The sequence below is a fragment of the Haplochromis burtoni genome, unplaced genomic scaffold, assembly GCF_018398535.1.
Source record: "Haplochromis burtoni strain Fernald_Lab_line unplaced genomic scaffold, NCSU_Asbu1 Contig_241, whole genome shotgun sequence".
NCBI lineage: Eukaryota > Metazoa > Chordata > Actinopteri > Cichliformes > Cichlidae > Haplochromis > Haplochromis burtoni.
Genome location: NW_024582602.1, coordinates 394117 through 417658, shown reverse-complemented (window position 1 = coordinate 417658; position 23542 = coordinate 394117). Strand labels below are relative to the sequence as shown.

General features: G+C 42.0%; 1 protein-coding gene across 2 annotated transcripts; it reads right to left on the bottom strand.

Annotated features, from left to right (window-relative positions):
• Positions 1-2701: 2701 nt before the first annotated feature.
• ipo8 (importin 8) lies at positions 2702-23040 on the bottom strand. 2 transcript variants are annotated; one of them, XM_005941969.3, is made up of 25 exons: positions 22631-23040; positions 20924-21005; positions 20398-20554; positions 20094-20252; positions 18601-18757; positions 18063-18152; positions 17066-17160; positions 16886-16970; positions 15475-15609; positions 14996-15095; positions 14582-14658; positions 14232-14348; positions 14044-14133; positions 13391-13556; positions 12777-12937; positions 12264-12389; positions 12102-12177; positions 11570-11695; positions 10806-10903; positions 10597-10692; positions 10118-10338; positions 9346-9551; positions 7412-7633; positions 5314-5443; positions 2702-3163 (listed from the first exon to the last, which is right to left on the bottom strand). In XM_005941969.3, coding segments are annotated over exons 1-25 (3057 nt in total). In that variant the 5' UTR covers positions 22715-23040; the 3' UTR covers positions 2702-3162. The 2 variants fall into 2 exon arrangements, with proteins under 2 accessions (XP_005942031.1, XP_005942032.1); XM_005941970.3 differs by having other exon boundaries at positions 12111-12177.
• Between the last annotated feature and the right edge of the window lie 502 nt (positions 23041-23542).

The following is a 23542-nucleotide window of genomic DNA, read 5'->3' as shown; positions in this document are numbered from 1 at the left end:
GGGCTACACAAACAGAGGGGATCAGCTAGGTAGTCAGGTGCCATATTGTTTAGGATTTTATAAGTAAACAATAAAATTTTAAAATCAATTCGGTATTTAATAGGAAGACAATGTAAGTTGGTGTAGAATCTATCACCCCTGTTCTGGGGTGATAGATTAAGGGAGACACAGCTTTTGCCACTGTGGCTCCCAGACTGTGGAACTCTCTCCCACTGAGCTTAAGATCTGTGGACAACTAAAAAACGTCTTTTTAGAATTGCATTTTGTTAACTTCTGTCTGTTTTTGTTTCATCCCTGTGTGAAGCACTTTGTGATCTTTTTATCTAGAAAGGTGCCATATAAATACAGTTTTACTTACTTACATTCTCCATCGACACAGTCCCAGCAAAGAAGTACAGACACAATATCAGTAAAATGTCAGAACTCGGGTATTAAAAACATTTCATTCCAATGATTAAATTCTCATTCGACTTTTCTAATTATATTTTATTAGACTAATGTTTGATTATATTTTGATTAAATTTAAGCAGCTGAAGTATTAGCAAAATCACACACAGAAACCCTCCATAGCACTCACTTTAATCATAAAACGGTGGCTTTTAAGACCTTTTACATCTTAAGTCAGGGAGACATTTTCTCTTAATCTCACCTCTTGAAACGTAACTTTGTGATGTTGAAATGTTGCATGACAATACTGGTACTTTTGTTCTGGATAAAAAGGTTAGCTTGTAGTACTGTGGTGATTTCAGAGTGAAGCCCTGTGTTGGTTTGGTGCTCATGGTAAGTGTCAGATTACATCAAGATTAATTTGCATTTAATGATGATGGTAAATTAACTGAATTGCACCTTTATACCAGCTGTATACAGAAAACTTACTGGAGCACACAATAGAAATGATTATGAGTCATGATTCTTTTCCCCATGTTGAGCTACTTGGGTTTTAAGGATCTTAATTTAATTTAAAGTCACCGTCTACGATGTAGGCAACAGAAAATGGTTATTTTTTTCAAATTCCGCTTTACTGCTTGTGTCCTACATAATAGATTCAAGCTGAGTACATTCATTAGAATTAGAATTTCAATTTGCATTCTTATGTACTAATATTATTTTATTATTATATTAATATAGCACAAGGCTGAGTTACCCTTGCATAAAAACAGCTGGTAGTAAAACCGTCCTTCAAGGAGCAAAGAGCAAACTTACTTTGAGTACAATTCAGAGCCTGTGCTTTTGTTACTTTTACTTGTTTAGGACATTATCACAATTAAGATTTTTAATCTTAAAAACTTCAGTTCTTTGGACTTCGGTACAACTGCTAAGCTGAAGATAAAGCATCATTTTCACTTAGGCTTCACTGTGTCATTGAAACCTCTTCAGTACAGCGATACAATGGCACCATCTCCTAAAAGTGTTGCACATACAGCATTGTCTCAGAGGTATTTCTTCAGCGCATACAGACGTTGGAAGAAAGATGTGAACAATTTGGAATTTCTGAATTTATAACTAAAAATGTGGTCCATCTTCACAAAGTAGAAACAAACTCAATCTGACTAAACTAATGCAAACATTGAAACTTTTCAGATCTTTATTGAAAACAGTGAGCAAACCCTTACAGTACCAGCTGGGATGCACCTGAGTGGTGCTTTCAATTGTTAACTTCAGTATTTACTTGCTCTGTATCTCTTAAAAGCTTACTCCCTCAAAAATGCACAAAGAAGTCCTACTATTCCCCAAAAGTTGACTCTGTTCATGTGGACGTAGCGTTTGTAGTGTTCGTCACTTGGATGAAGTCTCTTTAAAGAGAGGAGTTTCTTCCAGCATTGTCAAATGCTTGCTTGGCATTGGTAGAGGGGTAATATTGTATAGTCTGTATTTTCCAATATAAAGCACCCAGAGCAAACTGCTGTGGTGATTTTTACAATCAATGCAAAAGACTATTGTGTTGATCCATTTGCAAAAGCACAAATTGAGTAAATTCAGGACGACTCATTGTGGCAAGTATTCTGTAAAGATCATAACAGAAGCACAATGTGGAGTCCTGAAAGAGTCCCCCCCAAAGGACAGCAGGACTTCTACAACTTATGAGAATTTGTAGAACAAAAGCACTGAAGCAAAAACTGAATGAAAAATGAATCGAAACATCCCAAAAGTATCGTTTTGTTGATGTTCCCTAAACCCTGCGTGTCACTGACGACTCTTATGCAGCTACAGAAAGCATGAATTCGGTTGTGGTTCTTACTGATGTCAAAAGTGTTTTTGTGTTATTAGTTTAGTTCTTTAACTTAACTGAAATTTTATTATTTTTTTTGAGTAATCCACAAAAAAAGATAAATAAATAAAAACTGAGCAATTCCAAAGACTAAATTCTTTATAGCTGGACTAACTGCACTATTTCAGCAGGTTATTTAACAACACACCAGAAATGTTGGTTTAGTAACGGTAAAGAGTAACGATAGTAAAGAAAAAACTCTACTGCGTGAACATCCATGGTTTTCTTAAATCAGTTTCAAAAAACCTCACAAAAACAAATCCAACATGACTAAAAGCTCCTCCTCTCCCACTTTACATTACATATGTAACATTACAGTCGATCTACAAGACCTCTGATCTCGTTTCCATTCACAGTCTATGTACAACGCAGGCCGACAGAAAGGGTCTCTTCTTGCCCAGAGAAGAAAGAGGCTCTTAGAGTACATACAAAAACACTCCGACGCAGTTTTATTGTTTTGTTTTTTACACTTTCGCTGAGAGACAAACACAAAACACAACTGACTTAGTTACAAATTAAAGCACTGCACTGTACAAAATATTTTGTGAATTGTGCTGGTCAAGAACAATTATATTTATAATGCAGATCTTTTCCTCAAGTATACACAGAGACACCGTCACACACTCACAGGCCGGTGGACCTGTCCCAGTGAAAGCATTATTCCAGTGGGGGTCTGAAGCAGTGCAGCAAATCAGCAGTTATTGTGATTTGAAACCAGCCCCTGCTACTCCATCCAGGTCTACTGAAACTCTGGTTCTGGTGGGATCTGTTCAGATATGGTTGGATGTAGACTGACATCGTTCAGATTGAACTGAAGTACACTTCAGCTCAGACCAGCGTTGCTCTTCTTTGACCCCTCTCCTGATTCTGCAGCCCATCTGTTTCTTCAGTGCTCTGAAAACACAAGATGAAACTCGGCTCAGGATTGAGCGACGCGTTTAAAACTGCATCCTTCTCCCTCTGCTACGACAAAACCCACAAGATTTATTTTCTACTGGCTTTGCTTGTTAAATTCGTTGGAGGCTTTTGATAAGAGATTGCTAAAATAGCCCACTGTCAGTGCCGTGTCCTGATGCTGTGTGTGGAAAAGCTCAGGGCTCTAGAGCGACCTAGTTTCAATCCCCAGCTGTGGCGAGTGTGGAAAGACCATGGCCGCCAACACTGCAATTGTGACTGGTGCTAACACATTTTGAACTAACACGCTGAATCTCGGCTTCACACAACTGAACTCACAAGGCAGCAAACACATTAGCCCTCTCCTTCCCTTCTCACTGGGTGTGAATGGAGCCCCCTAGTGGTCCGCCCCTCTGCAAACACCCAGTAGGGTCTCTTACTACAGGGAGTGCAGAATTATTAGGCAAGTTGTATTTTTGAGGAATAATGTTATTATTGAACAACAACCATGTTCTCAATGAAGCCAAAAAACTCATTAATATCAAAGCTGAATGTTTCTGGAAGTAGTTTTTAGTTTGTTTTTAGTTTTAGCTATTTTAGGGGGATATCTGTGTGTGCAGGTGACTATTACTGTGCATAATTATTAGGCAACTTAACAAAAAACAAATATATACCCATTTCAATTATTTATTTTTACCAGTGAAACCAATATAACATCTCCACATTCACAAATATACATTTCTGACATTCAAAAACAAAACAAAAACAAATCAGCGACCAATATAGCCACCTTTCTTTGCAAGGACACTCAAAAGCCTGCCATCCATGGATTCTGTCAGTGTTTTGATCTGTTCACCATCAACATTGCGTGCAGCAGCAACCACAGCCTCCCAGACACTGTTCAGAGAGGTGTACTGTTTTCCCTCCTTGTAAATCTCACATTTGATGATGGACCACAGGTTCTCAATGGGGTTCAGATCAGGTGAACAAGGTGGCCATGTCATTAGTTTTTCTTCTTTTATACCCTTTCTTGCCAGCCACGCTGTGGAGTACTTGGACGCGTGTGATGGAGCATTGTCCTGCATGAAAATCATGTTTTTCTTGAAGGATGCAGACTTCTTCCTGTACCACTGCTTGAAGAAGGTGTCTTCCAGAAACTGGCAGTAGGACTGGGAGTTGAGCTTGACTCCATCCTCAACCCGAAAAGGCCCCACAAGCTCATCTTTGATGATACCAGCCCAAACCAGTACTCCACCTCCACCTTGCTGGCGTCTGAGTGGGACTGGAGCTCTCTGCCCTTTACCAATCCAGCCACGGGCCCATCCATCTGGCCCATCAAGACTCACTCTCATTTCATCAGTCCATAAAACCTTAGAAAAACCAGTCTTGAGATATTTCTTGGCCCAGTCTTGACGTTTCAGCTTGTGTGTCTTGTTCAGTGGTGGTCGTCTTTCAGCCTTTCTTACCTTGGCCATGTCTCTGAGTATTGCACACCTTGTGCTTTTGGGCACTCCAGTGATGTTGCAGCTCTGAAATATGGCCAAACTGGTGGCAAGTGGCATCTTGGCAGCTGCACGCTTGACTTTTCTCAGTTCATGGGCAGTTATTTTGCGCCTTGGTTTTTCCACACGCTTCTTGCGACCCTGTTGACTATTTTGAATGAAACGCTTGATTGTTCGATGATCACGCTTCAGAAGCTTTGCAATTTTGAGACTGCTGCATCCCTCTGCAAGATATCTCACTATTTTTGACTTTTCTGAGCCTGTCAAGTCCTTCTTTTGACCCATTTTGCCAAAGGAAAGGACGTTGCCTAATAATTATGCACACCTGATATAGGGTGTTGATGTCATTAGACCACACCCCTTCTCATTACAGAGATGCACATCACCTAATATGCTTAATTGGTAGTAGGCTTTCGAGCCTATACAGCTTGGAGTAAGACAACATGCATGAAGAGGATGATGTGGACAAAATACTCATTTGCCTAATAATTCTGCACTCCCTGTAGTCCAGGACCGTGGGCTTAAGCAAACGGCCAGAACAGCTGAACCGGACCCCTGGATGCGGTAACGCATGCACCGAGTCAATTACAATTTTTTCAGCATGTTTCTTCCCGTCTTTCTAACTTCTCTCCTCATGTCGTCTCTCACCATTGGCCCTTAGTTGCAGTGCTCCTCCTCTGCTGTGAGATGCTGTAGATCTCCTGAAGCTGTTTTTTCTGGTCATCGCTGAGCGCAGCCGTCAAACAATGGTACCATGCTGGATCAGTACTCTGGACCCCTACAGACACAGACAAACACACAGCACAGCTCTAGTGTCACGGTGGTTTCATGCATCATCATCGTTTATTTGTATAGCACTTTAAGAACACCAAGATTAGTGACTGAACTTTTCAGATGAGAGGTCAAATCACCAAAATCAACATCTGGAGAATCAGTAGAGCGATGTGGGTGACCATTAAAATTCAAAAAATTATTTGCCATCCATAATTTAATATCGCTGAGACAGTCAAGCAGTGATTGACATGGGGAGGTATCCAAATGACTAAAAGGTAAGTAAAGCTGACAGTCATCGGCATACAAATGAAATGACACTCCGTGTTTATGAAAAATCGCACCAAGGGGGAGTAAATACAGCGAGAAAAATAATGGCCCAAGGATAGATCCCTGGGGCACACCCCAAAGCAGAGGGGCCACAGAGGAAGCGGCCAGCCCCAGCTTGACACAAAAACTCCTTTCGGAAAGATATGATTTTATCCATGACAATGCCAGATCAGAAATTCCCACACAGTGATGTAAGCAGGAGATCAGCAGGTCGTGGTCCACTGTGTCAAATGCAGCTGTCACGTCCAATAACACAAGCACAGCATATTTACCAGGATCAGTAGCAACACGAATGTCATTCATAACTTTAACAAGAGCTGTCTCTGTGCTGTGAAAGGGCTTAAAACCAGATTGGAAGACAGTTGCGAGTCATTCAAATAATCCAACAGCTGGTAAGTACAATCCTCTCCAAGATCTTGCTTAAAAAGGGAAGCTTGGAGGTTTAAAATTTGACATAGTAGAACTATCAAGGCCAGGTTTCTTAGGTAAGGGGTGTATGACTGCATGTTTAAACCCACTAGGAACTTGACCAGTTAACAGACTAGTATTGATAATTTTCAGGATATAAGGTCCAATGATGGGAAATACTTTTTGGAGAAAGCGGGGAGTAACAACATCATTCGGGGAGCCACAGGGCTTAGCATGTAGCACCAACTCCTCTAAATCACCCAGAGAAATCGGTGCAAAAGCAGAGAATAGGCTTGAGCAAGGAGCATGCATGGCCGGCTCAACAATAGGTGGGATCAGAGGCCTCAGGCTAGCAATCTTGTCCACAAGGTAATAAACTTATTGCACATAGACTCAGAGGACGGCAACAGGTCATAACCCTCCAAGTTAAGTACAGAATTTATAGTATTGTATAAAACACGAGGGTTATGAGAGTTGAGAAAAGTAGGAGTGTTTATCGGCCTTAACTGCCCTCTGATAAGTTTTCCAACTAATCTTTAAGGCTTCCAGGGAGACATGCAATCTATCTTTTTGCAGGCGGTATATGCTGCTATAAATGGGTTATACTGCTTTACAAAAAAGTTACTGGGAATCACATTTTTGTCAAGGACGGTCCCATCTGTGTTTATCCTGTTTGGTTACCAAACTATGTGGAAAAATAACAGCATAAATACAGCAGAGCAATGAACTGATCCCACTGCAATGTTTTTGTATGTGATATTAAAAAGTTTCAACGTCAACGAATCCAATCAGAGCAAGAATGTAAACATGCAGTTGCAATAGGCTGGTTTCTGAAGGTTACGATAATGTCTTGTATTTGTCACAGTGAGTGAACAAATAAATATTTAAGTAAAGAATAAAATGGTATAAAAGGAGAGGCAGTGGGTCTCAAACAGTGCACCACAGTCACTGCAAGCAGGGCGTGGACGAGTAGGGGAGTGAAAGTGAGACAACTAAGAAGCATCACCCACCTCCAAGTCAACAATATTCTCTAACAGCAGCACAAAAACTACACACAGATGGTTTGAAGAAGGGGCCACGCTGTTGACCCTTTCTCGAAACTTCCTAGATCTTGGTTGCACCTGAATGAGCCCGGTCCATGAAGCACCATGCTGCTTCCTAAAGGACCCGAAGATCTGCTCCCAGTGTCCCGGAAACAAACAGTAAGGTTCTCTCTAACATGTGAATGATGACCTACTGAGCAGGGCAGACGTGAAGAACTGATACTCGTCCTCTCCATTGTCGTAGTCCAGAGGCGTGCTGTACTCCTCCAGAGGCGTTCCCTCAAAACCATCGTCATCCCAATAGTCATCTTCATCGTCGTCATCATCATCGCCTCCTTGGCCTGCTGGCATGCTGGACTGCTGCTGCATGGTGTTACAATTCTCATTCACCTCATCTTCATCACTAGGAATCTCCTCTGCCGTAAACAAACACAGCCATTTAGAGTGAGGTACCAGGATTTAAAGACAGATTATTTTCAGCGTACAGTTTGATTTGGGGAGTGGCTCACAAACTAGTGCTGGCCCAGAAGAGGGGAGTCACTATAGGTGGGTCGTGGTCAACAGACCAACTGCTTATGGTTCTGACACCAAAGCAACTTTGTGAACAGGATCTTCCCAAGAGGTTTCCTATGTGAAAGAATACCACAGCATCTTTTTGTAAGGGTGTAATGTAACCTTTAGTCTTTAGCTATTCAAGCTAGGCAGGTAGGAAACCTGGTAGCACAGTGCAGTCTAATGAGACATTGTACTAGTTGCTGCTGAAATCTCTAAAGAAGCTGACAGTTATAGTCAGCTTAGTCTTTTATGTATTTCCACACAATCAGGATTATTTTTTATTTTTTGGTAACGTTGGATCTTTAGCTTTAAAGTGATTAAATATGGAGCCCTGCAAGGGACAGTGGAGAAAGAAAACACATGAAGATCATGTCGAGTTACTCTTGCAAGATCTCGTAAAATAGGTCACATCCTTTGCAGGTCACATCTGAAGGCCAAGCTGCTATCCTTTGTGGCCCAACCTATCCCAGAATTCATAGCGCGGCCCAGCCAATTCCAGTTTCCAAAAGTGGCAGCAGCTTCTTAGTTTTAATATTTCTCTTTCTGGGTCACAAAATAAACGTAACATATTTTCAGCCGTGAATGTAGCTGTGTAACCTTCAAATATCTGCTCAGTTTATCAAGACATCACATATTTGCAAAAGTACTCCGACGTTTTCGGAGACGTCTGTTACCCACCAGCTCGAAGCTGACCAGGAGGTCGCGGCCCACTAGAGCCGGGGGGAACACCGCACTCCCGGCACACCGTGCCTCGACCTCCCGCTCAGCTTCCATTAACAGCTGTGCTGGTTTTCATTTGACAAATGATTTCAATATTTTAGAACTTACTAATAAAAACAAAGGCCAAACAGCAAAATACCTAACATTTAAATATTGCAGAAGAGCATAACTAATACCCCAGGTTATTCAGAACGCTCACTGAACACATGCAGTCACTGCCTGCATTTTAAAACTGACCACACAGCTGGCTACAACTAAATAAGAAACACATTTTAAATACATTAAATGTTAAAATGTGCACCGGTCAAGTTAACATTCATGATAACCGTTTCCTTCGTTGTTGTTGAACCGTGAGCTTTACTGACCTCTTGAAAAACTACTTCAGCTTTAGTGAGGGGAGGAGCTGTTTGTCTGACTGCTGTGTGCAGCTGTGTGCAGCTGTGTGCAGCTGTGTGCAGCTGTGTGCAGCTGGAGGGGCAAAGACGGCACAGTTGATATCGATATTGTTGCAAATGAGTATCTGAATTCAATATTAATTTTTAGCATCAATTTTTTTGACAACCCAGTTAAGAGAAAACTAATACACTCGAATCAAAATATTTACATGTCCGAGTAAAAGAATGACGCCTCAATCACAACAATAACAGCAAATACATTTATGAGTGTGACCCACCAGAGGTAGAGAAGGTTTAAGGACCCAATTCCTTTATTTTTAACCGAAGCAAAGTAGAGCAGAGAGTGAGAAACATGGTGCAGCTAATTTACACTCAGCGCTGGTGAGTTCAGTGGCTAATTTGACTGACTCTTTCTTCTGTTGTTGGTGCCAACCTCCCGCTTTCTGCTCTATTCTCACCATTCTGGTCTTCGTCTTGAGCCCCTGCACGGGCAAGCAGCTCTGGTTTGTTGATGAGGCGGGAGGCATTAATGTGCTTGAGGCCCAGGAAAAGGAGGAGAATGGAGGGGACAATCTGGGCAGCCACTGCATCCAGCACTGCTGGCCGGCTAGGAAGCTCGATTAGCACACTCAGTCCGATGATGCACATCTTACGGTCATGGAGTCTGTAGAGTGAATCAGAACAAGGCAGTTTCTGAGTGTTCACACAAATTAAACTGTCATCTGTTAATTAAAAGAATTAATGAAAGAACACCTGTTGGTATGTTGGTGCCCATTACAGAGCTGGAGTTACAGTGATGCTAGACTGGAAGTAGGTGGAAAACAGTCTGGCTTTGCTCAAAGCTCAGAAAAACAGATCCAAACATTTCTAAATCTATGACACGGTGTCTCTATGGTTCAGTGATCAACATTTCTCACTGATTATCTGTCGAATTTATTTAATTTGTGTTTAAATTGAAAACATAAATCTTCCTGATATAGAGCCACAGGAAAACTACTTCTTTCTCCAACTCGTCAAACCGTCTGGATTTTCTTGTTATTGCTGCAGGATCTTTACATCACAATATAAAGCGCTTTGAAGCAATTAAACTGTCCCTCCCTTCATAGCAATCACAGCTTCACTCAAAAACTTCACAACATGAAATTTTTAAAATCACAAGAGAACATTGATCCAGAATTTCTCTACCCTAACTCAGTAGTTAGCATCAAAGGACTCTCTTTGCTGCCTTACCCCAAGAAGAATTCAGTGTCATTCATCCACTGGTTGATGAAGTGTGTGGTTATGGGCTGCGGGTTGTGTGGAAAGTGCATGTTGTCCATCGTATGGATGAGCAGGGCTGGATTGTAGTAGAGAGCAGCAATGGCGACCTGGAGACACATTGTCCTCAGCTCACTGGATTTCACCCCCCGCATCAAACGCTCAAGCACTGCCTCCACGAAAAGAGGGATGCACTGTAGAAAGAAAAGAGCAGAAAACATTGCACTGTTTCCTCCGAATGTCAGCAACATGTGGTTTGAACCACAGTGTGCTTGAAACATGCAGGTGAACAAACTGGCATGACTCTGGCTTCCCAGCTTTGGGCATAATTACACCGACAGAGAGAAACACTTAGCGGCACTTCAGTGTTCTGGCTGCAGGACGTTAGAAATAAAGGAAACGGTGCTGGCTGTGTGATAAGTGGAAAATAAAGCTACAGAGCTGCACCTGACCTGGTCAATGCCTCTGCCTTTGCACTGCAGGATGATAACCTCCAACAGTTTGGCTGCATGACACTCTGCATCCTCGCCCGAATCCATGGACAATACCTTAAACAAAAAGGCTTACTGGTCACAATGCAGCAACAACATTGGAAAAAAGCTGCATGTTTGTTCCTGATGATATTTCTGTGAACCACAGCTCAACACATCTGGAGCCAGACCTTTTTGCACATGCTGTAGATGACCTCTAAGTGCTTCGGACTGGACAGAAGCATGTCCGTGTCCACAGTAACGTAGTTGTGCAAAAGCGGCATCATATCTGTGACATAAACACAATTCATACTTTGAACTCCAACAGTGTTTTCATATAAGCTTTACCCAACATGAATCAAGAGTTTTATTATTCAAGTTGTTGTTGTTTTTAAGTTAATAGTCATTTATGTTTCATATTCTTGGAACTATGTGACACAACCTCTGTGTATTCACACAAAAATCATTTGAATCATCTGCAGCTGTCTGGGGTTTTCACAGGCGAGTAAAAACACCAACACAGCAGTCAAACTTACAAAACACAGATGTGTATTTCTTTAATAAATATGGTAATAGGCTGATGTGTCACTGTCTTAATGTGGCTACACGGCACTTTTTTTGTTGTTACCAATTTGTGGTTTCACAGCTATTGTGATAACAGAAAAACTGTTTTATGATTAATATTTTAAACGTGTGAAATATGTGCTTGTTTCTGCCTCTCAGGGGGGATAATTTCCTCTATTTCCTGTTGGACACAGTAAACTGAATTTCTGGGCAGCTGCAGACGGTTAATTAGGTTAAATAACACGTTTAGAAGGAACTTAAGCAGACGTATTTTATATAATTTGAAAATTTATGGACAAAACAACACAAATACAACTTCTGCACATATCTAGGAGGAAAATACCACATACAGTCAAGAGTTAGTGGAGATGAAACTGGGTGTAGGACATACCTGTGAAGTAATCAAAGCAGTCATGCTGGAAGACCTCATACAGGACGCCTAACAGCTGCCACATCTGGGGGGAGATGGTCTGACAGGTAAGGCCAAACGCCAGTGACAGGATCTCCTCATAGAATTCTGCAGTGGTTAAAGAATGACAATGATATTCTGCCACAAGACAATCCAACACCACTAACAGGAAACAGAGTGTTTACAGACCACTCAGCATGAACATGCAATCTCTACACATATTTCCATTAAATGCAGGAGATAAAACGTGACACCAGTGTATGAGACTGCTTCCCTTTGAGTAGACGTGGAAAAATAATCTAGAGATCACTGTGGCTCTTAATAAAGATAGCAAGGAATGTGTTTACTTGAAATAACAAAATTAATTCATTAACAAAATTTGGAACACTTGCAATATCTAGGACGAGGGAAAAGTGTGAAAACGTGGAGGACGACAGAATTTGAAAAGGGAGGCCCCGCCCCCCGCCAAAAAACAAAACAAAACACACTCTTTGGACTGCCCGTGCACACACACCTGCCATACCTATGATGGGTTTCTGCAAGACCAGGCCAATCACCTGCAAACAGATCCCCTCTAGCTGCTGTGTGATCTGAGAGATGAAAAGGAATAAGGCGTCAAATATTACATTCACCACTGTCCCAAATTCAAATACTTCTTGCTGTGTGCGCCTCAGACCTCTTTGTGGTCTTCCATTACGGTGAGGATGGTGTCAATTGTACTGAGGATACCAAGAGCCATGACAGTCTTATCTTCGTTCTCCTCGTACTCCTCACTCTGTAGAACTCTTGTGAAGATCTCTGCCTGCCGAACACACACAGTGGTGTTTCCCATCACTTCACTGACCTTGATTCATTTTGTGGACATCCACATTAATCTTAACTCTTACCTTGCCCTGATGTTTTTCACGAGTTTTACCCCAGATCACAGCTAAACTTAAAATAAAACTAACTTAACCTAAAAGTAGCCTCGTCTGTGTCTCACACACACACACACAGACACACACACACACACACACACACACACACACACAACAACACACACACACACACACCAACACACACACACACACACACACACACACACACACACACACACACACACACACACACACACACACACACACCTGGATGCTGCATGCTTCCTTAATACCTGATTAAGCTACAGAATAAGTCTGTGTTGTCGTCCTACCAGGTTCTGTGTCATGTCTACAGCGATGACGGCCACTTCCTGGTTGTACTCGCAGATCATTTTCTGAATGACGTTGGTCAGGTCATCGTTCTCCGTTTCTCTGACCACATGCAGAAGCTCCTGCATGACTTGCCGAATGTAAGGCCTGATGTACAGCTTGGCTTTATAATGAGAAAAGATTGAGTGAGAAAATGAGACTAAATCTGTGTATGGGAGATGATCATATTTGCACTTATCAGTGTTTATGTTCTACCAATATTCATAAGTGCTTCTACGACTACAATGACAACCAGTCTCTAATCCCTACTTAAAGGAATACCCATGTCTCCTTTGTTACACACACATTATTTTTAAATAGAAGCTTGGGCCTGTGATGGGAAAGAAAATAAAACCAAACTTGAAAAACGAGAGAAATTTACAAGAAAAAACAATCTGAAAAATCGAAGCCAATATCAGGTTACTTTTCAAAGTTATTATAACTTCCTGCTAATACCTCCCTCAAAACATTCATTTTCACAACCCTGTGATGGGACTGATTTCAGTCAAGCTGGTAAGGTGCATTGTACAAATGTCAGCTTTAACACACAGGAGTGAATCAGCTGTCCACCACAGACCTTGTTCCTGGTTGCTGACCAGCGTCTGCAGAGCGATGGCAGCCTCCACCTTGACAGGCATCTCTTTGTCATCTATCAGATCCTGTTTGACCAACTCCACAGCATTCCTCAGCACCAGCTCGTCATGGAAACGCAGCGGACTGAAGGAGTGCAACACCCAGCAGGACTAACAAAGGAGAGTATCCCAAGTTTGTACAGCATCCATACAATTTCCACCTTGGTCAAATTTGTGAAAGCAGTACAGCACTAGTCCACATCAGCTTCTAGTGCAGCTTGTAAATAATGTAAATAATTCCTCAAAAAAAGGTCCTCTTTAAGTTTCATTTAATGAACATATGCCCTACCAGTGGTTATTGCATACTTTTCATTAGTTTCAATAGCCACTGGAATACATGATTCAAATAAACTGGAATTATTCCAGTTTAGGTCCTAAACCTAAATGATGAGTTTGTACATGCAGTTCAATTTAATATAGAACTCAAATACCTTAACTGCACATAATATGGGTTTTTAGTTTTATGAAATAAACACAGGGTGAAAATTATACATACAGGATTAAACTGCACCCACATTATTCATTCAGTGGTGACACATTATTAGCCATCATGACACTCTTACACTGCTCTACCAAGGAGGGAGGAAGGTTCACTCACCCTGGCACGCAGGTAACCCAAAGGAGAGTTAAGCAAGGGGAAGACGTAGTTCTGAAGCATCAGCTCCATTTGCTCCCTGTACAGCCGCTTCTGTAGGACCAGACATGCAGAAATGCAGCGAATCTTGAAGCTGATTACTTGATAAAAGTGCTCGTTAGCGTTCCATCCAGATGCGTGTCTCTGCGTACCTTAAGTAAGAGCTCAGCCAGAGCTCCGATGCAGTGCAGCGCTCCATCCGTCCTGCAAGGATCAGCAGAGGGGTCCATCAGGATACGATGGCAGAACTCCATCATTTGAGGCAGGACCTGTAAAATGAATACAGGACATCCTGCAGATTACATTTACAAGATCTGTGTGCAGAAACTAAAGCTTGTGGCAATAAAAATAAAATACACTGGCAGGAAAAGAGAAAGAGCCCTTTTTTCATGTGGTGGAATAAACTATAATATAATATCAAGATCCCTGGGCAAAGGGCTAGTTGCCACATACAAGCACTCTGGTTCCTGTGGATGTGCGCTTTCATGCCCCCCCCGCTCACCTCTTTCCTCTTGCGTGCAGCTTTACACAGCAGGCTCTGGGCAGCAGTGACTGGGAGAGCATGGTCATCATAGAGGTCTAGATACAAAGATGGATACTCTCAAAAATAACATATTCCCAGACATGACATGCACTCACCTTCACCACTCAATGTTATAGCAATGGCCAAAAATGACTTTCTCTCAGTTTCACTTTTAGGGTTTTGTTTTCTTTGGTAGGCAAACTCCAAACTCAGATATGCTGTTGCTGCCTTTGCAATCTGCAGATTACAGACACATGGGGACCCCCTGTTCCTGTGAGAGCAGTAGGGGAACCACAGCAACACTAAGCAGAGACTCCAGAGTGCGCACAAGTAATTCAAGACTAAAACTCTAGTATCATTACAACCCTAATACCAGGATACTTGAACACTTACTGAACTTCATACGGATATACTCATATGGATCCTCTTGCCATAGTTTCTCGTCCTCGTCTTTGTAGCACATAAGAGGGAAGATGACCTCCTGGCATATGGTCTACATGAAACAAAATCTTCATAATATTAATGAGATTAAAGATGATTCAAGAGGGAGAAATAAGACTGGCTTATTAAAATAAATAGACAATAAAAATGACCAGAGTGGAAAAAGTAGGGCAGAAATTTGTAACTATGTGAATGATTAAATGATGAAATCACAGACAGAACAACTTTCAGTCAGCATCCATTTGTTACTCTTTATTAAAGTCAACTTTGAACTGAGTCAGAAGGACTCCTCTCTAAAGTTCCTGACATTTTTGGTGGAATAGTACCTTTAAGTATTTGGTGAAACTAAATTCAGATTGCTCTAAACTGAATAAGAGGGTCTGGTCCAATCAGGAACAGGCAAAGATCATATTCCTTCATGCATGTCCTACCTGCATGTGCGGCTTCATCTGTTTCCAGGTCAGTGAGTGTGACAGACCCTGGTTGAGGTAGTTGAGGCACTGCTGTAGGACCTGAGGAGTAACATACTGCTTCTGTCGGTACTGGTCCACCACCTTCAGCAAGACCTGGATGGATAACACACCGCACAGGATGAATAACCACCGTCGCTCATAGGATTAGTTGCAACAAACTGTTAGTCTTGATGTTTGCTCAATACTGCAGGTAAGCAAATCCCCAAAAGTTGATTCTGTTCATCTGAAAACAACAACACTGCAGATGTCGAAGCAGAGCACCTGCGGACAAACGTTTCAGCCTGTCCCAGCAATGCAGAGCCCGCAGCATCACCAGCATGACTTGGTAAAGACAGCAACAGGCAGACTCATCTGGCTTGGTCAGTGTAAAATACGCTGCTGCGATCTTCACACCCCCGTTCTCTGTTGGGGGGCTGAGGGGAGGAGTTGGCGTCTGGGATGCTCCCTGCTGCTGCAGGACCGGGGGTGGTCTGGTTGTCTCCACCCCAGAGCAGAGGGCAACATCTCCTGGCTCTGGGGGCAGACTGCCCCTCTGGGAACATCTCAGGACCCCCATCTGTGGGGACCCCCCACCACACTCCCTGCTGGTGGCTGATGCTCTCAGCCGCCGGCGCATTGGTGGTTCTCGGCGTCCGGGGCTGGGCGCTCGTGGCTCAGTCGGGCTGTGAAGCCAAACTTTCATGTGCTCTATTTTCAAACTAGTTCCAACCTCTCTCTTAATGTTTTCCAAAAACACCATGGCAAGGAAGTTATCTTCCGCCTGTTCAAGGTTCAAGGTTCTGTTTTGTAATACCAGGGATTCTCATATTTTCCCGTCTCTCTTGGGCAGTCATCCAAGTCTCCAGCTCCCTCTGAAGTTCAAGCAAGTCCAGAGCGGTTCTTCACTTTTCCCTCCGAAAATATCCTTCAGACATTTCAGGCTGCTCCACCCTCCAGTGGAGCAGCTGTAGAGTCTTTACTTGCACAGAATTCTTCACTAATAAAAGTTTCTCAGCTCCCAGTCATGTTGTTAGCGTTCGACTCTCCGGTGGTTACGGACCATCCTTTAATCTAGGAGATGTTCTTTAGGCACAGCATAAACGCCTTATGAATATCACATAACCTTGAATTTGGAATGCACCTAATATAAAATAGCATTTTCAAGTAGATATTGAAGAGCTCTTGAGTTAACCTGTTGCTGTCATGCTGAGGAACAAAGCCAAAGGTAAAAAATACATGTAAAACAACAAGAGTGCATGTTTACTGACTGTAACGCACAAATACCACAAAGATACGTATCAACTAGAGAATCTACATTAAAGATCAAAGTCAGAGTGTTATTTACCGGACATTCCCTATAACTCAAACAGACTCAGTGACACATATTTACCTGCTGGATCCCCACTGCATATGTCTTCAGGAAAAAATCTGCAAACTCGTAGTACTCTTTTGTCACGTTTCCTGGGCTTCCATACCTGTGATTCACATCAGAAATACAGGAATGCTGAAAAGGTCTTTCTGCCAAACCCAAATCTGCTCGGTAATGATTTAACAGCATTTCTGGACTCACCGTTCAAACAGTCGCGTGATGATGCGCAACGCCCACTTTTTACACTTCCACCACGCCAGCTCAGGACGGTCATCCTCATCCACCTCCAGTGTCTCCTAACAAACACACTGTATGGTCAGCACTAGGTCCTCGTGAAGAACACATTCATTAGAATTTTAATCCGTGCGTCTAGAAATAGTATAGAAACCTTTATTTACGGGGTTTTTAACTACACTGTGGAGCACTTGTGTCAGTGGAAAAACGTTTCTGCACTGATGATGCCGTTTTGTGCCACTCAGCTCTCACAATAACTGAATGTCTCAGCAGAAGTAAGCTTCTAACGGTTCAGGCTCACATGTGTAATTGTAAGATTGTGTAATATGAAACCAAATGAATGTGGTTTGTTTGGACTTAATTAAAAAAAAGTTCATTATGGACTTTTTTTATTAAAACAAATGTTCAGCACAAAACGTTTGCTGGTCTCTGTGTCTGTGTGACTCTCCCACAGTCCACAAACATCCATGCTGGGCTGATTGGTAATGCGAGGCAGATAAAGGGCTGAAAGCACACAGAATAAGCATGCTAGTACTTTAATGATCATTCTGTGACTAGACTTAAAGTGCAATACACAAGTTTTGAAAATAAAATCCCAAACCTTAAAAGGATTTACCAAGTAAAAGTTGATTCTGTTCATCTGGAAATTTGCATATTAATGATCCGTAATGTGAAAATGATCAAGAAACTGTGAGGTCGGCTCATAAACTGACCTCACAGCCTATTGTTCACTAGTGGTCCTGGTTTCAGTCATTATGCAAATGTACCGTTTATAAGATTGGGGAAACCTGCAGTCAGAGACTGAAGACGTCACTTGGACGAGTGACCACTGAAAACGCTACGTGCAGATGAACAGAGTCAGCTTTTTGGGATTTCCTTATCTAGATGATTGAGAATGCATCAAGACGTCACATACTGTTGGATTTGTTAAATCACATTGTGTCTATATGATTCGGGATCTTACAGCTGGGATGTCTCGGTCCATTATGGCTCGGAGTATTTCCATCCACTGAGTCATCACTGTGTTGTTGATCAGCTGGAGAGGCAGCGAATACTGCAAGAAAGAAGAAGTACGTGCTTACTCCTTTCCATTACGACCACCTGTCTACTTTCTGAACGCATCTCTGAGCCTTTCCTTAATACATAAGTCACATCAGCGGATGACGACAGTTAATCTGAATAAACAGCAACTGCTGCTGTTTGTACCAGTGTAGTGGAGTTTAGGGCACATTGAAAAGTGTGTAATTAGGAATAAAAAGGTGCAGGACTGTAGTCCCTCTCGCCCTCTTAGCATTCAGTCTGGCCACAGTCACATTCTGTAAGCTCAGCATATGACAACTGAAGGAAACATATCAATTTAGAGCTACATGTGTCAACAACACCAACTACACATGAGACATTTCAAAGTTTCAGTGTCTGGCTTTTTAGCACATGAAAACATCTGATCTGAAAAAAAGCTCACACACGTGCACACACACGTGCACACACACACGTGCACACACCTGTACAAGAGCATGGAAGATCTTCAGGATCTGTTTCTGAATGAGGACTGAAAAGATTGTGGCATCAACCAGAAGCTGGCTGATGAGTTGTTGAATCCTGGGCAGGAAGATCTGCATGGCTGCAAGCAACGGCTCCCTCTCATCTGCTTTCCTGTACCTGAAGCACACACATGCGTGATACTTACTAAATGATCTCAGTTCAAATCAGAACGTGCTTCAGGTTGAAAGTGTTTTTAAAACAGAACAAGCCTTGGTTTGCATTAGTCATTTCCAGAGATCTCAATGCTAAAGACACAGCCTGTATGTTGGGGAGAGGAAAAACACAGATTAATCCCAAATTTCATCATCAAAATTAGACAACAGAAATCATATTTCTATTGGTTATCTCTTGCAAACATCCAGGAAAAGCATCCGAGTTCTGGAAAGCCTTCAAAACGTACCTACATCACTTCCTTCGGGAATCAGTTTGGAATGCTTTATATACTTGTTGTCTAACAACACAGTATCTCCAATTTTATATGTTCTCCACCAAATATTCAGAACTGTAAAAACTAATTTGCGTTTACCTCGATAAACCACACGATGGTCTACAGTAAACGGTCCCTCCTTCGCCTCAGTGCTGATATGATCACTGCTCCTGTAACTTGTATTTTTAATGCAACACGTGTTACAGGCAAATACGCAGATGCCTGAAAATCCACAGTCTGCTTTCGACAAATTTCAGAAATCTTTTTCTACATCAATATTTATGAGGTCACCAAAAAGTATCCAGCCTACAGTCCATATTCAGACCCTTCATGGCCGTCAGATTAAAACTGCTGATTCTTATAAAACTTCAGCTTCATGCCAGATGAACTTTAAAAAATTCATGTGGTCCCCAACCCCCGGGCCACGGGCCGGTACTGGTCTGTGAGTCGTTCGACACCGGGCCGCGAGAGTTGAGGCTCTGGTGTGAAATTTATGGTTTTCGGGGTTTTTATCGTTAACTCAGCTTCCCTGGGTCTTTTCCTGTGTTGTAGTCATGTGTCTTATTTTGAAAGAGATAGTTACATGTTACCATAGTGACCAGGGAGCATTAAGGGGCAGAGAGGAGGATGTTACTCTCCATGTTGTTTCAGGATTTCAGCATTTCAGGAGGACGCTGCTAATAAAGTTACACAGTGAATTCATCTTTATTATTATATTTACAAAATACCAGTTTTTGTCTCGGTCGTATCGTTTTATTTTGTTGTATTTATCCGCCACACCTTAAAGGCCGCAGCGTGAAAACATTGCCTGACATTAAACTGGTCCGTGGCTCAAAAAAGGATGGGGGCCGCTGGCCTAAGACTCAATTTTTCTTTTGCACACATATCACTCTTAAAAAGGGGCCCTGACCTCAATTTCACTATCTTTTCAAATAAAGGATTTCAGATGTAATAAAAAATAATAATAACCCGTTCTGCTCTCCAGACGTGATTGGTGGGTGGGCTGAACATGAACAGGTTACTTACTCGTATGTTTTGACCAGCTGGTAGAGAGCCAGCAGGGTTCCATACCAGCTGCCGCTGTTTGGAGACTGCAGGTACATATTGATCTTGTCCACAATGGCAGTCCAGCGGCCGGGGAAGTCATGCTTGATGATGGCTCGCAAACACATGGTCAACTGGGCACTACAGAAAAAAGAAAACAATATGTGGCGTCACTATCATGTCGTGGGCACTATTCAAAGGGCTTTTAATGGTTGAAATAGGTTAAGATCTAAGAGAAGGGGAAAAGCTGTCCTGAGTGAGCAGGTGTGTGCACATGTGCATGTACCGTATGGACTCTGGACAGCGGATGATACCCTCCAAGATCTGATCTCTGATCTGCTGCCGGTCGTTCTCATGGATGTTGAAGGGAAAGACAACCTCCCCGACAGATGGTTCCCTGTCCTGCCAGTACTGACTCACCATGTTCTTCAGGTAGATTGCAGCTACACACACCGAGACAATCAGACCATCATCACACAGGTCATATAGCTAATGTAGTTTCACACTGTTCATTTATTTATGTGCTTCTACAAATCACAAAGACTCCATTTAAAACACTGGTCTGTTGATATCTAATATTTTCTCAAGGCTGAGAAACCACACGTGCAGATCCAAATCTTTAACCTTTCAAGTTTGGTGTAAACACTTCTGCTACTCCAAATACTTACTAGTGAAGTGCTTCCCAAATGGTAGGCCATGGCAGCTAGTTTTAGACATACTCATACAACAGTCTCTCTCAGCAGGTCAGTGCTATTTTTCTAACTACTAAATAATGATGGAAACAGAGTGACCAAAACCAGTTAGCATCTTACCTGCTTGGCGAACAGGAAACTCTACCTGCTCCGACACAATGATCTGAAGCAGGGTAGGGGCGAAATTAATGATCTTGTAGGACTGAAACACAGACAGATGGACAGCTTCAAAATTTCGTATGTATTCAAAACAATATTAAAGCATTTTTAAACCCAAAGTTTTTGGAAATGAAATGTAAGATGCCAAAGCTGCAGCTCTTAAAAATGGCCTCTGAAGCATTCACCAGTGTGTAACTGTGTGACCGGTAAAGGCACTTAAACTGCAAAGACAAAGGATAAAGAGGAAAGTGTGAGTGAATGAGTGAAAATAACACTGATATGAAAATTCTACCTGTTTTGCTGACTGCAGCCTGCGCATGCAAAGACTGTGCTGTGCAGGTCTCTGTGTGCATTAGTGGTGTAATTCTCTTTTATTGGCCCACTCATGCAGCTGCAGCACCCCACAGACACTGCAGGCCATCAGTACTTACTGTCGCGTCACTTCATCACAGTATATACAGTCTAACTGTTTTTATAATTTGGCGCCATCTAACATTTCTGTCTTGAACAGTGCGAGATTGATTATTATTATTATTTTATTACCATTTGTACTTCTGTCAAAGTCCATTCATGGTCCACTCGCAAGAGAATATTGGATCCTAGACAGATGTTTTCTAGAGGATTGCAATTCTCAGCTGTTGGTCAGTAAATGTATTCTGGCCTTTGTAAACTTTCCAATCCCACATCAAACCTTCTGTTGTTCTCCACCTCCTCTCCGGCCAGCTCCCCCTTTCAAAGATTTGGAGTTAAATACTTTTTGTCTTACTCGGTCTTCTGCATCCTGAAGTACATCTTATGCCTGCCATGAATTCATCCAGGAAGATGTCAAAGTTGTGACATCGAAGACTTATCACAGTTATTTCTTTTGAAATTGCAGACAAATTAAAATGAAACTTCAATAAACACACCAACCTTTTCTGTATAGCTTTGCAAACTAACAGTGCAATAGATCCGTTTCCGAGAAAGAAAAACACAAAGCAATGTGCGATCTCAGAGATGGAGAAAGAAAAAGAGGACAGAAGAAGATACGACTTCTTTTCCTTTAAAAAAACGAGGATTGCCCAGCAGGTGATAGTTGATAAACGGGGGTTTAGAGCTTCGATGTAAAGCTTATATAATCACACAATGCACGTGTAATTAAACAAGGAGTTATTACACAGTGTGAATGCCCACAGCTCAAACCCATTTAAGATTTATCAATTCAAGTTTCAGTCATGATGCAGCCAGCGTTAAAATAACACAGCATAAACATTAGTGGGTTTCTGCATCGTTCTGGGTAACTCAGCAAAGCTCTCAATCGCCAAATATTGCGATCCTTTTTATTATTCGGCCATTGAAGGCAGGAGCAACAACAGAGGACTGGAGGAAGTCCTGAACTCCAGTGCTGACATGAGAAAGTTTGGGAAGCCCCGCTGCTGACCGCCAGCTCGTGATGGCTGTCAGAACTGCCTGCTATTGTTCTCCAGGGCAGCTGCCGCAGTGACTGTCGGGGTACCGGTTAGACTAAATGCTGATCTTAGGCCTAATATATGCATCTGAACGTTAACCAGGTAAAGCCGAGCGCAAGCCCCAAAACACGGTCCGCCATCCTCCACAAACACCAGCAGCCCTCCTCGGCTCGAACGAAAAAAGAAAACAAGCAGACCAAAAACTATTTAGCTCACCCACCTGATTGAGTTCATTTTCTGCCGCTATCCTCAGGTTGGGGTCGATGGTTCCCTTCAGAGCCTGGATTATACGGTTGGGATCCATGTGTGTTCAGTTCCACGGTTCCGTTTCTATTTTTATTCTCACATTCATGAAACTAACAGAAGCTAACGTTTCTGCACCCAAAATCCGTGCCTTTTGCATCCAGTGTGGCCTAAACACGAAAAGGCTTCCGGTAGTAAAAAACACAACGTCCGGTCAGAGCATTCAAAATAAAAGGCTTGTTATCGGACACATGTTCAGCATTTTGTTTAAAGGAGCGGAGGCGAGTTTCTGTTAAAGACACATCGGTGTTCTTTCTGCTAATGTCCCGACACCTTTACAGCGCTCGCATCAGTGTTGCAGGCAACGACCTGTCAATATTGGCTCGAGTTCTTTTTTTAGGCGGTTGACATTCAACATTTTATTGTATTACCGCCACCTGCTGGGCTGGAGTGTGAATACGTGACTCCAAAATGCAATATTTCTGCAAGGAATGGGAAGTTCCTATAACCCGCGATTATTCCCTTTCCTGCCGTTATGCTCATTTAAATGAGCACACAGTTACACACCGTTTGTATCTATCATGTCAGTCTCTCAAAGAAAATCCACACATGTGGAGAAACAGCACAAATAAGTAAGTAAAATTTATACATAAGTAACTAAACACGTAAATGAATAACATTGTACATTAGAAGTGAAAGAAAATAAATATTAGTATTAATAATATAATAATAATATAATATATTTATCACGTAATTCAATAATTAATTTGTTTAATAAATAAATTTCAGCATGTTGAAGAAGTTCTGAATATGGAAGCAAAGCAACACAAAAATATGAGGAGCTGAATAAACAAGAGTCATGACAGACTTTTGTGCAGCTTTGTAAATG

Coding starts and splice junctions, on each gene's coding strand:
- ipo8 (XM_005941969.3), bottom strand. CDS start 22,714: ATGGATCCCAACCGTATAATCCAGGCTCTGAAGGGAACCATCGACCCC. Junction 12,938..13,390: donor GGTCAGCAACCAGGAACAAG/GTCTGTGGTGGA, acceptor CTCATTATAAAG/CCAAGCTGTACATCAGGCCT. Junction 12,178..12,263: donor TAATGGAAGACCACAAAGAG/GTCTGAGGCGCA, acceptor TTCATCTCTCAG/ATCACACAGCAGCTAGAGGG.